The following is a 17,189-nucleotide window of genomic DNA, read 5'->3' as shown; positions in this document are numbered from 1 at the left end:
CTCATAAAAATAGTATTCAAGGACCTAAAGAAATACATATTCAAATTGTAAATTTCATAAATTAGTTAATGTTTCAATAAAACCTAAGTTGTATGTTTTGAATCCCAGTATAACAAGGGATATGTCATATGAAAATGAAACATATATATGCCATGTGTACTTTTGATATTTTCTCACCTCCCCACCCAAGCATTTTTATTATGTTCACACTGTGTATAGCAGGTGATATTGCTCTAATAAAAATATTTTCTATAGGGCTGGGGTTATACTTCAGTGGTAGAGCGCTTGCCTAGCATCTGTGAGACACTGTGTTCGATCCTCAGTACCATATAAAAATAAATTTAAAGAAAGGTATTGGGTTTATCTACAACTTAAAAAAAAATGTTTCCATAGCCAGGTACAGTGGTAAAAGCCTGTAACCCCAGAGACTTGGGAGGCTAAAGCAGAAGATCACAAGTTCCAGGACAGACTCAACAACTTAGTGAGAACCTCAACAACTTAGAAAGACCCTGTCTCAAAATAAATAAATAAAATAGATTAGTGATGTAGTTCAGTGGTAAAATAAAAACAAACTTCTATCAATATTCTCTTCTTCATAGTCTATTAACTACAGTGGGCTTTCAAAGACTATGCCATGGAACCTTGTGACTATTTTAAGTCCTATCCCTATTAAAAGCCTAATCTGAAGTCATTTTGCAGACTTAGATGGCATTTTCATCTCATTTGTTAACAGCCAAAGGAATTTTCATAAAAGTGTGTAACTGCAAAACAACTCAAGGAGAAATGTGTAGAGAATGTGAAAATATTATCTTCTCTTCTTAACACAATAGCAGAATTATATCAATGAATTGTAGCATTAATAGAATATTTAGGGAGTAAAAATTAAATTAAGTAAATTTTAAAAATACACTTTTTAAAAGATTTTTTTACTTATTTGGTATTTTCTTAGAATACAAACTTAACTCTCTTTCCAGCTTTAAAAAAATGTTTCCTGGCCAGTAGTAGTTAAAGAAAAGGTTATAAAATCAGACAATGATGAGAAATATATATATTTTAGTACTTTACAACTTCTAAACATCTCCCACATACTTAACTAAGTCCCTCAGTTGATAGATTATGAATAAATAGTCAAGGATATGATGTTAAAGTTCATGGTTTTAAACAAACCAATTTAACAAAAATTACATCATAGTTATGCAGATGATATAAAGAGCTTTCATTAAAGGCTTAAATTACTTCTTTGCTCAGGTAACTGTTTATGTTTCCTTATATTTTTTGTGTCTCATAGATTAAACTTTACAAGTGATTCCCTTAGTTTTTGAACACCTAAACCTTCAGGTGTAATTTAAACAAAATGCTTTCATTTTAAAGCCAAACTGCTTGGAAAGATGAAAGTGATACCCTTGACCTTGAAGAGACTGCAGAGAAGTAGTTTACGGAAGACAAGGCAATTATAGCTCCTCACTGACCAATGTATCACTTAGCACTTCTGACAGTAAGATGAGGCTCTCAGGGCTAGGATGTGGGTAGGAGAGAAAGTTCCTAAACCAGGAAGAATGATCAAGAAATGTGAGGAGAGATTTTCAAAGATATTGAAATAGGGATCCTTTATCTTGTTTTAAGACTTGGTTAATGAATCACTAAAATTAAATGTTTAAGAAAAGCCACTAAAATTATTAATCCCAATAACTGTTTTTTTTAGATTTAAAAATGAGCTTTCAACCACATCAATGGGGGTATATAAATGAAACCATATAAAAAATCATATCTGTTGAATTTTGTGAAGATTAAATATAAAGTTTCTCTTGGAAAACTTGAGAACAATAAACTTTAACAAGGTCATGCCAGTTATCTGTGTATTCTTAGAAGCATATTAGCAAGACCTCTGTATATTTTTAGGTGATTCAACAAAGTATATGCATTGTTTTTCTTGATTTGATTTTCTAAATTGACTCTTGTGCTATAGAAAATAGAATTGTGTATTTGTGAGTTTTAGTTCTAAATTTACAACTATCTGTATAATTATTGGCAAATGAAGAAATGAAAAAAAATTAACATGGAAAAGCCCTTCCTGTTTTAATAAAAGATTCTAAGGAGTTTCAGTTTTTTAAAGTACATGAAAAGAATCATAAAACCACAAATTTTAATCCCCATGGTTCTATTTCATCATCCTAAAATTTTTTAGGTTAACAGAATCTTAAAACTATTTTCTTTCAAACACTCATCCCTTTTTTGACCCATCAAATCATGGAATAAAATTAGAACTAATCAGTTAATGTCTCTGCATATAAGAAAATAATACACATCATGGATAAATATGTAAGAAAAAGTGATTTAGAAAGGTATTTGTTTTAGACCTGTTACTGCACCAGTGTAAATGGTCATAAATAGATCTTTTTGTTAAATCACATTTCTCACTTAGAATATGGGGAAAAGGGTAGGCTATGTGGCTTTAAAGATGGCTTCTATCACTCTAGCCTATCATGATTTTTACATTTCCAAATAAATGTAAAACCATCCAAGGATAATGTGGTAGGTAAACTTGACATTTGAGAATATAAAATAGTATGTTTAACATTCAAATTTTGGATATGGGCTGGGGATATAGCTCAGTTGATAGAGTGCTTGCCTTGCATGCACATAGTCCCTGAGTTCAATCCCTAGCACCAAAGGAAAAAAAAAATTGGATAAACAAAATATTTATATATAAATATCAAATATTTTAAAAAATGAAATTTATATAAGAATTTATAAAAAGTAACAGTTTATCTCAAGACTACAAGGAATGATTTTTTCCTTCATTTTAATTAATATTTTTAAAATCATTTTTTCTGTAATGAATAATTGTCTAAAATGAAAAATATACAATTTTTTAATTACTACAAATTAAAATTTTATAAAATTTAACAAATGTTATATAAGTCCACCGAACCTTGACTGTACTTACGTAATACCTCAAATATTTCATATAGTTCTTTAATGAAAGAATTTAAACATTTAATTTGAATTTAATAATTTGGTTTAAACTGAGTAAGTGGCTTCAAGGTCAATATATCAAAGATGAACATTAAATTGTACTCATTAATGGCACTGAATGATAAAGAAGTGTTTTGACATAAAAGTGGGGTCACTTGATTATTAACAAACCCAATTTAGTATAGCCTAATATATAGCTTCAACATATTTTTCAAATCACCCATATACAGCAGTGACAGAAAATATTATTCATTACTTATTTTGATTCTTATAAAATCCTACATGTAAATTATAATCATCATTTTAAAAATGGGGCAGCTGGAGCTTAAAGTACAACTTGTTTATTATGTACCTCGAATCCAAACTAGATATTTTTGATCCTGAACACTATTTTCTATTTAGACATGTTAATGTCTGCTAATATTTGATAAGGAATATGACTTATAAAAAATAATACATCTGTTTAGTTTTCAACTCATTTTCTAACTGATCTGATTGAATCTATCAATGAGGAATTGCAATGAGTCTCTTTTCTCCTACTCTAAGCAGGGCAAAACTATATATCTACCTGACCAGGTGCTTCAGCTGGGTCTTAGAATTAAGCTGACATAAAACAGATTAGCAAGAGATAACTATACAGGTATTATTTTACATGTACTTAGAAGTCCTTACAAGGAAAAGAGGACTGGAATAAGTTGAAAAACCCAAATGCTTCTAAAATGAATTGAACAAAAATTGGTAATTGTGAAAAGGTAAGCCAAACATATATTAAGATGCTAAGGAAGATAAGAATTATTTTAACAAGGTGTGTTTGCACATATTTTTTCTTAGACTCACATCCCTGTTCTTAATGATAATATATATATATATATATATATATATATATATATATATATATATATATATTTTTTTTTTTTTTTTTTTTTTTTTAGAGAGAGAGAGAATTTGTTTTAATATTAGTTTTTAGTTTTCGGCAGACACAACATCTTTGTATGTGGTGCTGAGGATCGAACCCAGGCTGCACGCATGCCAGACGAGCCGAGCGTGCTACCACTTGAGCCACATCCCCAGCCCCACATCCCTGTTCTTGATGACAGGAACTTTTTCTTCGCTACCTGGAGGGTGTCTTTTATATGGGAATTTTAGCTCCCTTCTCTGTTGATAGACTGTGACTTTTTCCTGGTTCAGGGAGAAATCAGAGGTCAGAGTGTTTGAACCTGCTGTTTCTGGAGTGTCTCAGCTCAACTTTTAGGACAAAATGGCATTTTTGAAGGTGGCATATTCTGCACCCACAGCTACTCATTTTAAATCATATGACATATTTGCAAGTTTTAGATTTCAAAAAAGACTTACATGACTTTAAATGATGCTTATGTGGTTTGAATATTGCCCCTAAAGTTCATGTGCTGAAAACTGGATCTTCAACATAAATGAATCCCCAATCCCTCCATAATTTGGGAGGTGGGCTTAACAAGGGGTGATTAGACTGTACCCTCATGAATGGATTAACTGGTTACTTGTCATGAGAGTGGGTATTATAAAAGTGAGTGCAGCCTCTCTTGCTCTCTCACCCTCTCTCTCCTTTCTACCTACCATGCCAGGATGACCCTGGAGGAAGGCTCTCACCAGATTCCAGTACCAGGCTCTAAGACATACCAGCCTTTATTTATGTATAGTATAAATAGATTAGTCTCAAGTATTGTAACAGCAGAAAATTGACAATGACAGATAGTCCAACTACTATACACTGTAGCCTTCACTTAACAATTTTCAGTTATTCTCATTGATATATATATATATATATATATATATATATATATACATATATATATATAATTTATATATAATATATATATTTATATATATTTTATATATTAATATATATATATATATATATATATATAAATTTTATCCTGTACTGTTTAGATGGTTAGTTTTAAGATATTTATGAAAAATAATTTTGAAAGCTACTATTTATTGTGATCCTGGCATTGTTTCAAACAAGTTAATACATAAACATTTAATTTTTAAAATTGTATTTTAGGATTGATGCTATCATTACCTTTACTTCATAGATTTAGAAATTTATACTAAATAAATTAATAAAGATCATACTGCTTTTAGGCTTTTCAATAATTCTTAAAATAAAAAATAAGAACCAGAGTTAATAGAGTCCAGAAGCCATGCTTTTAACCATTTGTTCTCCAACCATTTTGATTCAATCAAAATGATCAGTATTAAATTCCAACAGCATAATATCATAATGTTTGCTTAACTTGTAGCTATAATGTGGTTTATCTGCAAGAGATAGGGACTCAGTTATAGAAATGTAAAAATGGACCATATATATTAATGCTATGAACATCACAGCTAGAACTCAATATTTATTTTACTATAATAATATGAGTGTGAAAGTTTTTAGATAGAGTATGTTTAGCTATTTGGGACTGTGGAAAAAAGAAAAACAAGGGAAGGAAGTATACAAATGAAGCAATGGGAGAAGGGATGGGCATATTGCTGTGAAATAGTGACAAAAGGCACGCCTTGTGGTTGACAACCAATAATTCAGCTGTCATTTTTAAGTTTTACAGAATTTTCTAACATAAATTAGTTGAAATGTTGAATTATGCTAAAAAATTATTAAAATTATTCAAATGGTAAAAGGAATATTTGAAATTGGACCACAAGTTCTAATAGAAAAACCTAGAAACTATACTGATCCCTTAAGTGCTAATGGAGTCAGATGTACAAATTCTATTTCATAGAATTGAAGATTGAAAAATAACCTGGAATTCATGTACCTGAAGGAAACAGTGAGAAAGGAATTGCTTTGCCCAAGATCACATACTCAGATTCCAAATTGGGATGATGCAAATTATCTGTGCCCCCTGCAACTCTCACTATGAGTTCTGATGTGGAACTCATTGTTAATCCAGTGAATCAATAACTATACTCTTATATTGTGGTTTATGCTATTTTCGTTTAGTAAATGATAGTTTTGCTTTAAGAGATACTTTAAAATCTCCATCTTTACTTTAAAAAATCTGTATTAAATAGAAAAATCCAACTTTGATATGTTGCCAATTATTGGACAGAGAAGTGAGAACTATAGCTATAAGGGTCTGGAGAACATTTGCTTAGCAGGTGCTAAGTCCTAGTTTCAATCTTCAGCACACACACATTTAAAAAAAAAAAGAAATATGAGGTAGTAAAATGAAGAGAAGGTTAGAAATTCCCTCTCATTTGCATAATCTTTTATTTTAATTTGAAGTTAAGATGAAATATATCTGAATTTAACTTGGGAAGATCAAGAGAAAGATATATGAAGATTTACTTTTTGGTTTCCCAAAACTGCATTTCAAGATATAGGCTCAATTTGAGTTAACTCTCAAGGGTGGTAGATAAAATACCAAAAGTATTGGGAAGTTGGTATATCATTCTTACTATTAAAAATAAAAAAAAAACAAAAGTTTTTTCTAAAACTTTCACTCTGAACAAAACTCTTTGGCCTTTTAGTGGTAGAATGCTAGACACACAAACTGTAACAGATAAACAGATTCACTACCAACTGAAAGCAAGCTAAATTGTTTTTATTTTATGTTTCCTATCTGCCAATGTAACTGAATTAATAACACACATATGCTTTAGAAACATCAAAAGCAGATAAATCATGTTATATTATTAAGGACTGCGATTGCTGTTGCCAAAATCTTCACTCAAGAAAATGATTTTGCTTTCTGAAAAGCTATTATCTCAGGACTAAAAATTATTTGTCTATGTGACACTAAAATTCCTTAATGGAAAATTAATAGGACATATCTGAATCAGTTTATATTAACTTACTGCTATCTCATTTTTAGAACCTCCCCCGCCCCACCAGATAGCTAAGATTCTTCAAGGATTTACTCCAAATGAAAAGAAATAATTTGCTTCCACACTAGTAGATGGAGAAATTTTTAAGTGAGAAATCTCTCATTACTCAATGAATCGTATGCATATGCCTCACAAAAGATTCACATTTTTCCTCTTGGAAGTGGGTTATTAAAATGACAAAAATAGAATTTTCAGATTTATTTATATCTAATAACAAAAGCAACCAGATATCAAGTTTCATAATCAGCCCTCTGCCATCCAGAATGTTTGTCTTTTTCCAAGTATAGCCAGCAAAGGGAAATTATATGTTAAAGTGAATTGTAAGGTTGTCATTTACCACCATTACTATTTTCATTGCCAGTTTTCTATTATAGATTTGTAATATGTATGCCTATGAAAGAAATCTAAAACTAAAAATAAAATCTGATATTTAACCACCTGTTAAGAGTTTGGACATGGAACATAACCCAAAGTCTAATGTCTGAAGGATTGGTCCCCAAAGCAGCCACATCCAGAGTTAAAGCTTTTAGGAAATGATTGGATCATGAGTTATCTATCCTCATCAGTGGATTAATCCATTTGATGGATAAATTCTTATAATGGACCACTGGGAGGTGGTGGAAACTATAGGTAGGGAGGCCTGTTTGAAGAAAGCAGGTACCAGGGGCATGCCCTTGGGGATTATATCCTGTGCCTGGCCATTCTTCTCTTCCTTCTGCTTCCTGGCAGTGTGTTTTTCTGCCATGATGTTCTGCTTCATTTCAGGCCCAGGGCAATGGATTTGGCCAACTGTGGACACTCACCTCTGAAACCATAAACCAAAACAAACTTTTCTTCCTTTACGTTTTTACTGTCAGGTATTTTGGTCACAGTGATAAAAGGTTGACAAACATAACGCTCTGAAAGAACAACTAGGTAAAATATCCCAATTAGGTAAAATATTCCAAATGTCTCTACTCTTCATTCCAAGTTGGTCCTCATATCCATCCTTCATGCTTTGTGTTGTCTTTGTTAGCCTGGGTGCTGGCTTTACTACATTGCTTCAGTCAGATTCCTTTACTTCTGATTTTAAGAAAGACTCATTTAATAGAAAGATACTAGAAGCCAGAAGTAGAGGCCAGATATTTAATCTTCCTTCCTTCAGTGTCCTCATCTTGCTGAGATTCTTACACTTACTGTGTCCTCCTTGATTACTGCCCTTTTCAAGCTATACCTTTCTGGCTCCAGTCCTGTCTTTGGTTAAAACAACCTGACTCACTTCCTTTAGCCCCATAGGCCTAATGTGGTAATAGCATATGGCTCTAGCTAGTTTTCTTGTACTTCTCCATCTCTTACTAGTTCCAAAAACTTTTCTTATGCCTCTGGTAAAACTCTTTTTTATTAAACTTTCTTTGGCTACTCCCTTTGAGACTTTCATCAGTTTTCTCCTAATATCTTGAAAAGCACACTGTGGAAGTAGAGGGTGTTTTAATCAATATTTAAATAATATGGTTTTATGGAAAAAAATATTAAGACAATTACACCTTATCTATTCTAACCCAGACTACTGCAGGATAGCATTTCTTTTTTTTTATTATTATGAAATCTCTCTAAGATGTTATACTTGGTTCAACTACTTTTTAACAAATATATTTCTCAAAATAATTCCTCAAGATAGTTAATAGTTGCTTTCACTTGTGCCATTTAAACATTGATTGCTAAACATAATTTGCTTATTAGTGACTTGAATAAAATATCCATGGAAATATTTGAGTTTATCTCTTTTTCCATGATGAAAAATGACTAGACTTAAATTACAGACTTATATTTATTATACTCGACACTGTGATCATAATTCCATTTACACTAATGTAATTATTTAAACAATATTGGTTAAAGAAGTTTAATTTCTGTTCCCACTCACCTGTTAGCATTTATAGTAATGTTACTAATTCTGTCTTTTTTAACAATGCTAAACTTGAATTTATAACTGAAACTGCTACACATTGTTTGTTTCTACAGTTTTTGTTGTTGTTGTGGTGGTGGTGATGGTTTAAACCTGTTGACTTCCTGAGGCAATTTTATTTTTTAGGCATTTTTATCAATCATTTTATATGGGCATTTCTTTAAGAATCCGTGTTGTCAGATATTCAACATAAGCAGTTGTAATACTGATATTATTATAAATATTATATACATATTTCAGAAGCACTCAGAAAAATCTGTATTCTTGCCCTTGTAATCATCTTATACATACTTTGCAGCAAGTAGTTTTTAATTTTCTGGCCACTGATTAATTTAAATGACTATAGAAAGTGAGTAGAAGATTATTTGAATCTAGAGAAATAAGAAACTACTCTATTACTGAAGCAAGAGATGTTTTAAAATATTACAATTATCTAAGCACTTATTGCAATCCTTCAAACTCCCAAAAGTTAATAAATTGTATTAGACCCTTTTCAGAAGTCATGCTTTGTGGCATTTGGTCTTATTTATTGTCCTGGCTGAAAGTTCCAGCTAAAGCCAAGGTCACCTTCTATCCCAAAGTTGGTATAATTAGTATCAATTCACTGTTTCACCAAGCTTACATGGGAGGTTATTAACTGTGTTTCATGCAGAGTGTCAAAGAAGCAAGGGCAGTGCTGGCAATCTTTTCAGCTTCAAAGGCACAGCTCATAAATTTAATTCTTTGGTTAGGAAGAAAGGTAGTACCAGTTTAGTTTATTAATGAATTTTAAAATAATTTTATGGATGTTGTAGAAATATTTACAGATGTAGGCCATGCTTTTTAAACCTAAAAGAGGATCAAGACACTAATATGTAGTTCATTTTAGTGTCAATATTTTCATGAGCAATGTGCTTTCTGAAATACAATCATTATGGCATAATTTTAATTTAATATTTATTTTCATATGCATATTCTGTAAGTATGAATTAAAAAAGATGGCAAGTATTTGTTTTAGTCATTCCTTTTATATATGAGAGATTATTTTGCAGGATATGTGTATGTATTATTACATTCTATTAAATCTAGAATTATTACTATAAAAAATCAGTGAGAATATGCCTAAATTTATGGAAGTAAAAAAATAAGTAGATTTACTTACTTAAAATAGCAAACTAATAAAATGAATATTACTGTTTAAATTGATACAAGCTAAAGAAATAAATAAGCTTGAAATGCTTTAAAATGTTTGATGTTTTATTACACAAATCATAAGAGTACCTTTGGAAAATAAAATAGAGCATATATGTTTTACTTCTCTTAATACATGGTTATCAGAAAAAAAATGATTATATGTTTCCCACAAATATTTATTAAATGCTTCAAACAAACTGGAAAATGTTTAAAGACTTAAAAGTTATACATAGTACAATTTTATGTGTCAGAAGTAAATGTTCCATTTAGTTTTGGAAATGATTATATATAACCAGTGATATGTATTCCTATTCCAGATAAGGTCTACTACAATCAAAAGAATAATTTTAACATTTTATGCTAACATGGAATAAGTTAACCTGGCACATTGGACCTGTTCCCTCAGACAGCACTTTTACCAACATCCAGCCTGTAGCCATTAACTCCATAAGCACCAACAATATGGTAGTTTAAGCAAGGTTTAAAGTGTCTCCAACTATACAACATTTATACTGTTTGTTCCTTCCAAGTAAGTATATTTAGTACCCTTTTTCCTATTAGGAATTATGTTTCACATGTTTAATTTTAAAAACTAGTCAACTTGATGCATTTGTTGTTTCTAAAAAAGACTAATAGATATTTCACTACATTTATAGCCTAACTATAGAAACCTGTCTTTTGCCGATAAGCAGGTTTCTATACACAGACCATCTGGATACTGAATTATTACTTAATTTTTGTCAAGTGAAAAAAAAGCCCAACATATTGACACTTAATTTTTAAAAGCTCACAACACCATGCAAATTGTGTTTTATTACCACCAATAAAACTAGAAACATTTTTAATAGCTAAACACTCATAATAAAAGCTCATAAACAACTTCTTGATTTGCACACTTTGGGATTTAACTGTGTCAAGATGATATATTCTTGACATTCCAAATGTTTTATTTGAGTGCATTTCTAGAGACTAACTCAGAAATAAAATGATTTTACTCTATTCACTTTTTGTTGTTGCTGGATTTCTTTTTCTTTTACTGAGAAACATTTCTGATAAATGTTTATCTCTATGTGTTCTATTTTTAAAAATATTTAAAACAAAGAAACAGCAGATGTATTTATGAACCAATCATATATACATATACACATATATGTGTGTAGATATGTATATATGTATATGTATATGATTGAGGATAGAAGTTCAGGCCAAATCATTATTACTTTTAAATCTGATTTAATTAAATAAATACATCAGACACTAGTTTCAACTACATATTTGTTATTTTGTATTTATTTTACTTTAGCCTATTTTATTTTAAAGTCAGGGAAATGAAACAATTGAGGTAGAGAATTTGCACACAAATAATACTCTTTCATGATCCACATTTTAGGCAACTGTGGTTCATTAAAAACACCTACATAAAATATGGCTGCAGTTTTATCATTCATTTCAACATCTCTATGCTCAGCCATTTTGACTGTTTTACATATCACTAAGACTAATATTTTCTTCAAAAAGACTTTGAGAGGAAAAGTAGTTATTTAGTGAGATCTTTAAGAATTTAATATTTTGTTATTATACTTTTATAAATGGTTCTCTAAATTCACCTACATTTAAATAATTACATTTTATGATTCACATAACTTGAAAATACAATTGAAGCATATGGGTCTATAATTTCTAGATTAGAACTATGTTCATTCTAGAAGTATGTTAAAGTTTATTTTATTTTACAAAGAATAATTTAAAATGTTTTACTTCGTATTATATTTTTAAACATACATAACAACGTTGGTGCTAATATCTGAATATTTATGTCCCCTTAAAATTCACATGTGAATATCCTAACCCTCAAGATAATGAACTTAAGAGGCAGAACTCTGGGGAAATATTAGATCATCAAGATGGAGATCTCATGCTTGGGATTAGTGTCTTATTCAAGAGTCCTCATTGGGCTGCTTTGAACATTCTATCTGCTGTGAACACAAGGTAGAAGTTGCGGTCTATGAGGAAAAACCTTGCACCAGACACCGGATCTGCATTGCTTTGAACTTGTGAGTGGCTTCCAGGACTGTGAAAAATAAATATTTATTTCTTAAAAGCCACCCTATTTATGATATTTTTGCTACAGCAGCCCAAATGGACTAAACCACTAATGTGCATTTAAATCATGAATGAGTATGCATTTTTAATTTATCTTTTAGTTTAATAAACATATCTCTGGTTCTAGACAGTTTGATAATTTAAAAGTTTCCTTAATTCAAAAAGAAATCCCCCCCCCCTTTTTGCAGCACCCCTGTTATCAACTGAGGTTCTATTGCAATCATTCTCATTATAATTTAAAAGTTGGTTAATATTATTGGGCAAATGATAAAAAAATAATTTTATTAATTCAAAGTCTGATGTAAAACCCAATCTAGATTTGAGCCAATAATCAATTTTGATGTTTACATACGTTATATAAACAATTTCATCACTATTTTTAGCATTTTTCCTCCTCTTAACATGTTGAAATATATGAAGCTATAATTTAAGTTATTGGAAAAAACTATCATTCCATTAATTATATGATATACTTTAATGTTAACATCTTTGTTTACTAAAATGAATTGAGCAATCAAACCTGTCATGTATTGAGTACTGGTAATCTTTTTCAAAACTCCAAGCTCACATGTTACATAATAAATTGGTAAGTTTGGCCTTATTCTATTTCTGTACATGGGTTGTACAATTCTGCTCAATGTCACCTCCAGAGGTGGGTAGCAAACTACAATCTAATACAGCATATATACTGCTAAATTGAGTACATTTTATAATAAACAGTTGAGTCTCAGCCAATTACAGCAGGGGAGCTTCATCCAATCACAGGTCACCAACTGATTGGCTCACATTCATATAAGCAAATGCCTCCACACTCTTTACCCATTCAAGATAAATGTTGATAACAGCTAATGAGGTTCTTTCTTTATGTCTGTTTCCTTTCTCTGGCTATTAACATAACCTGCAGATGTGGTGGGTGGGGAATTCTGAAACAACTTCTCTCCTTAATGCTGCTCAGTTCCAATACTTTTCTTGCTCAAATAAATTTCTTAAATTTAATTCATCTCAGATATTTCTCCAACATATCCAATTCTCAAGACAACCCTGGGAATTACATGTGTCTTGTTTCCTTGATGAAGATTCCAAGGCTCAATTTGGGTGGTTTTCCAAGATAAATCTCTTAAAAAGAAGAACCAAACTTCATACTCAAAGATGTCCCCAGAGCTTAATTATTCCCTGCCTTTGCCATAACTGCTCAAATTGATTGACTTTGCTATGTTTTAACACCCTTCTTTGTAACAGGATATACTGGTAATTGCCTGATTTTTCCCATATAGTTGAAACTCTTCTTCCTCCTAAAAAGGATGCATTTTAAACAGATTGAAGAGGTGTTCAAAATCTCAATCAAGGTCATGGATTTGCTGATTTGAGTGCAGTTTCTTTTGCTGTATTTCTTCTTGACTTCTTATATAGCAATAACTGTGATTCTTTACATTTATTTTAAATTGGATGTTTATTATATCTAGGATAAAAAATTCAGCAATAATAGGAATTCTGAAAGGGTAAATGCAGATATTAACAGTGATTCATGTGATCATTTATTAAATAGAAAAGATAAATGTTACAGTTTATGAAATTTAAAGAAATGACATTTAAACATAATGAAATAAAATATATTTAGCATATTTAAAATTATTGAATGAGAAAAAAGGATGAAATAAACTAACAAGAAATTTTGCAGCCTGAAAATATCCTTTCTCTATAGTTTTCAGTTTTTCCCAGGCAACATATTGTGTTCCCTTTTGGTCATAATTTTAAAGCATCATTCATAAATTTTAAATAAATATATTCTGTTCAAATATAAATGCTTCTAATTTAAAAGATAATATACAAAAAATGGAGTATCATGTAACTTAAAAAGCATAGAATGTGGGAAATTGTGGCACACAACTATAATACCAGTGGCTTAAGAGGCTGAGGCAGGAGGATCACAAATGCAGAGCCAGCCTCAACTACTTAGCAAGGCCCTCAGCAACTTAGTGAGACATTTTCTCAAAATAAAAAACAAAAAGGAGTGGTATGTGACTCAATTGTAAAGTGCACCAGGGAAGTGTAATCCCCAATACAAAAAAAAGGATTGAGTACAAAATTGTCATCAATGTTTATGTACTGAATGAACCTTCCATCCTCAAATATAAACCAAAATATTAATGATGGTGACATTGGTGACCTCTCTAACGCCCAGATGTTGGTTAAAGATAGAAGGAAAAAAATAGATATTAGGTTAACATAAAAATTTGTGCTAGGATTTTCCTCTCTCTCTCTCTCTCTCTCTCTCTCTCTCTCTCTCTCTCTATATATATATATATATATATATATATATATATATATACCCTATGAATTTCTTAGCTTACAAATACTTTATTTTGACATATCATGAAGTTATTTTAAATCATATTGTTTTTCAAAATTTAAGTTAAAAATTAGGATATTGTGTGTGTGTGTGTGTGTATGCACACAAGCATGTATGCGTGCATGTCATTGTTGAAGTTTATTTGTATGCTTTGAGGGTAAGATCAATTCAATTCTTTCAGTACTTTTAATACTATTGCAAAACAAAAAATAATCTCAAGAAACTTGGAAAAATTATATTTACCTGAAAAGGTAAAAAATAGGTTTGAGTTTTAAAAGATTATTTTAAATGCAATAAATTCCACTTATCATTTGTGTGTTGAACAGAATAGAATGTTAACTTCACTATGAAAAAGAATATTTTTCTCTTCAGTCCATAATAATGTGCATGTATACAGTGTATATATATATATATATAATATCACAAATACATGTATGTATATGTATGTATACACACACACACACATACACATAATTATACTTCAGTGGATCACAGGATATTCATAAGATTTCTCCACAACAAACACAATAGTATTCACTATAGAGTAAGCCAAACACTGTTTAGATGGAAATGTTTTAACTTAATCACTAGTGGTTTTTATTACAATAAGTAATTTCCAAAATTTGGGGGCTTGATATACTGCCAAACATATAATAGATTATCAATAACTACTTTTTGAAAAAGCAAGGAATAATTGATTATATCATTTCTGTCTAAATATACCACTTTAAATGTAAGTTAAGTCAATGTACCTCTCTTTTCTATCAGTATTTTGTTGACATAGTTAGAACTGAATATCAGAGATTTTGTTAATATGCAACAATTAAATTTTATTTAAAATGCTATTTGTAAAAATCTTTGCAGAATATCACACATTAAAAAAAAGCCGTATGTTATATATCTTTCATTTTATATTAAACTATACAATATTTGTTATCTGTTTTCTTCATTTTTATTAGGTCTTTTCTCTCAATTTGTATATAAGTGACATTAGAAGGATCTTTAAACTCTTCCCACTTGTAGATTTAATGCCAACAAACTCCAAAAACAGTACAAAATAAACAGCAGTACTTAAGACATTCTTTTTGCTAATGCCATCAAACTTATTTTGTTACCAATTTTCTATATCATATAATATAGTTGACATTATTGTTAAAAATTGACAATGATCAGGCATTAAAATGTATTTTTCTGGAACAATAGAAAGACTATTAAAATTGTTGTAAAAGGTAAAAACTCAATTTAATATCAAGAATTAATAAAAATCCCAAACAAAACAGTTTAACTGATCAATCTTCACAAATAATGAAAATAATAGTAAACATGTCCTTAGTAAACTTAATTGCATATAATAATGTAAAGTCTTCATTAATTTCAAGTTAAATTGTTAACACATATTAGTATAGCCAGCATGACACAAAACACATATAAGTAGGAAAAAGACAGAAATAAATCTGACAAATTCTCCCTGAGCATTGTTTATGCAGAAAGTAAGTTAAAGTATGTTTTTCTATAATGCCTTAAAAATTACTTTTATTTCTTCATTCTCTACTAAACACTTAGTGACTGCTCAGGAATGCTTTTTAGATTTCTTAACCATAATGCAAGTATTTATTTTGCCTTAAAGAACATATTTATTTCTTTAAAGTTGCTTTCCTTGTTTTTAAAATAAAAATGTTTATTTTTATACTGATACCAGATATTAATCATGGAGTCAAATATGAATTCCTATTATCCGGAAAACCCCAAAATATTCACCTTTAGAACATTCTATTAGTGGAAAAAGCAGTTCCACTTAGCACTTCACTTTAGGATGACACATGTTGAATATTTACTCCTAAGTTCTATGAGGTGAATAGTACAAGAAGAACATGGACCATATCCCTTTGAGAACAAATTCAACACTAGATTTTTTTAATCTAAGGAAAGAGAAGCAGCAAGCTAATAATATAAAACTAGTAATTTCAAAAGCAAAAGCTACCTCTGTATTCTTGAACATATTATTCCTTGACATTTCAAAGCAAGGCAAGAACTGTGTTCCATGTTTACATTTTAAATTTGTTCAACATTGTAGAGCCCATATATTTTTAATTTATTTTATTCTGGAATATTTGGGTAACAGTCATAAGTGACACTAAAAATAAATATACCCTGTTGTCCCATATTCTATTTTAGTCATCCTAATTGCTGAAGATTTAGGTGACTTAATTACTTCTTAGGCTTACATAACCTAGGATCTCAATTACTCTACCCTTTTAAAAAACCTCTAGATAGCTTCATTTATTGTGTTTTCTAGGCCATAACAAAGAAGCATACTGTACCTCTTACGCTGCTGGTTGTTGCAGATGTGGTTGTGCTGGTTGTTATGGCTACAGTGGTTGTGACTGTTGCAGTGGTAAGGGAGGGGATGATAGTAGTGGGAAGCAAAGTGTTGGGAACATCTGGTGAGTGGAAAAAAACAAAATATAAAACAAAATCATATCATGCAAACAAAAGAGAAAGACAAATGATTCAAATTATAAATACATGTATCTTATTTAGACTTAAATTTAACAAGCTTAAACAGAATATCAGGTACACAACAACCGTACCACAGTTTCTGTCATTTTTTCTTTCACTTCTTTTTCATGCTCCAACACAAAGAAAAATCTTGGAGCTAAGTCTGAGAATAAACAGATTGTTTGCAATATTTAGAGTGAAATTTAAAATGACGAGAATTCATTTATTCACTGAGTCATTTGAGCAATTTGTCATGCAATAGCAAAATAC

At 30.3% G+C, this 17,189-nt stretch overlaps 1 protein-coding gene across 2 annotated transcripts in view; it reads right to left on the bottom strand.

Moving 5' to 3' along the window:
• The window catches only part of Cadm2 (cell adhesion molecule 2), a 157,851-nt gene that overhangs the window by 56,679 nt on the left and 83,983 nt on the right, over positions 1-17,189 (bottom strand). The window contains exon 6 of one of the 2 annotated variants that reach the window (XM_027929173.2): positions 16,742-16,861. The exons of the other annotated variant lie outside the window; for it this stretch is intronic. Coding sequence (XP_027784974.2) covers positions 16,742-16,861 — 120 coding nt within the window. The remainder of the gene's footprint in view (positions 1-16,741; positions 16,862-17,189) is intronic. 2 annotated transcript variants of the gene reach the window in all.

The sequence above is a fragment of the Marmota flaviventris genome, chromosome 8 (assembly GCF_047511675.1).
Source record: "Marmota flaviventris isolate mMarFla1 chromosome 8, mMarFla1.hap1, whole genome shotgun sequence".
NCBI lineage: Eukaryota > Metazoa > Chordata > Mammalia > Rodentia > Sciuridae > Marmota > Marmota flaviventris.
This window is presented reverse-complemented; position numbering and strand designations above follow the sequence as displayed.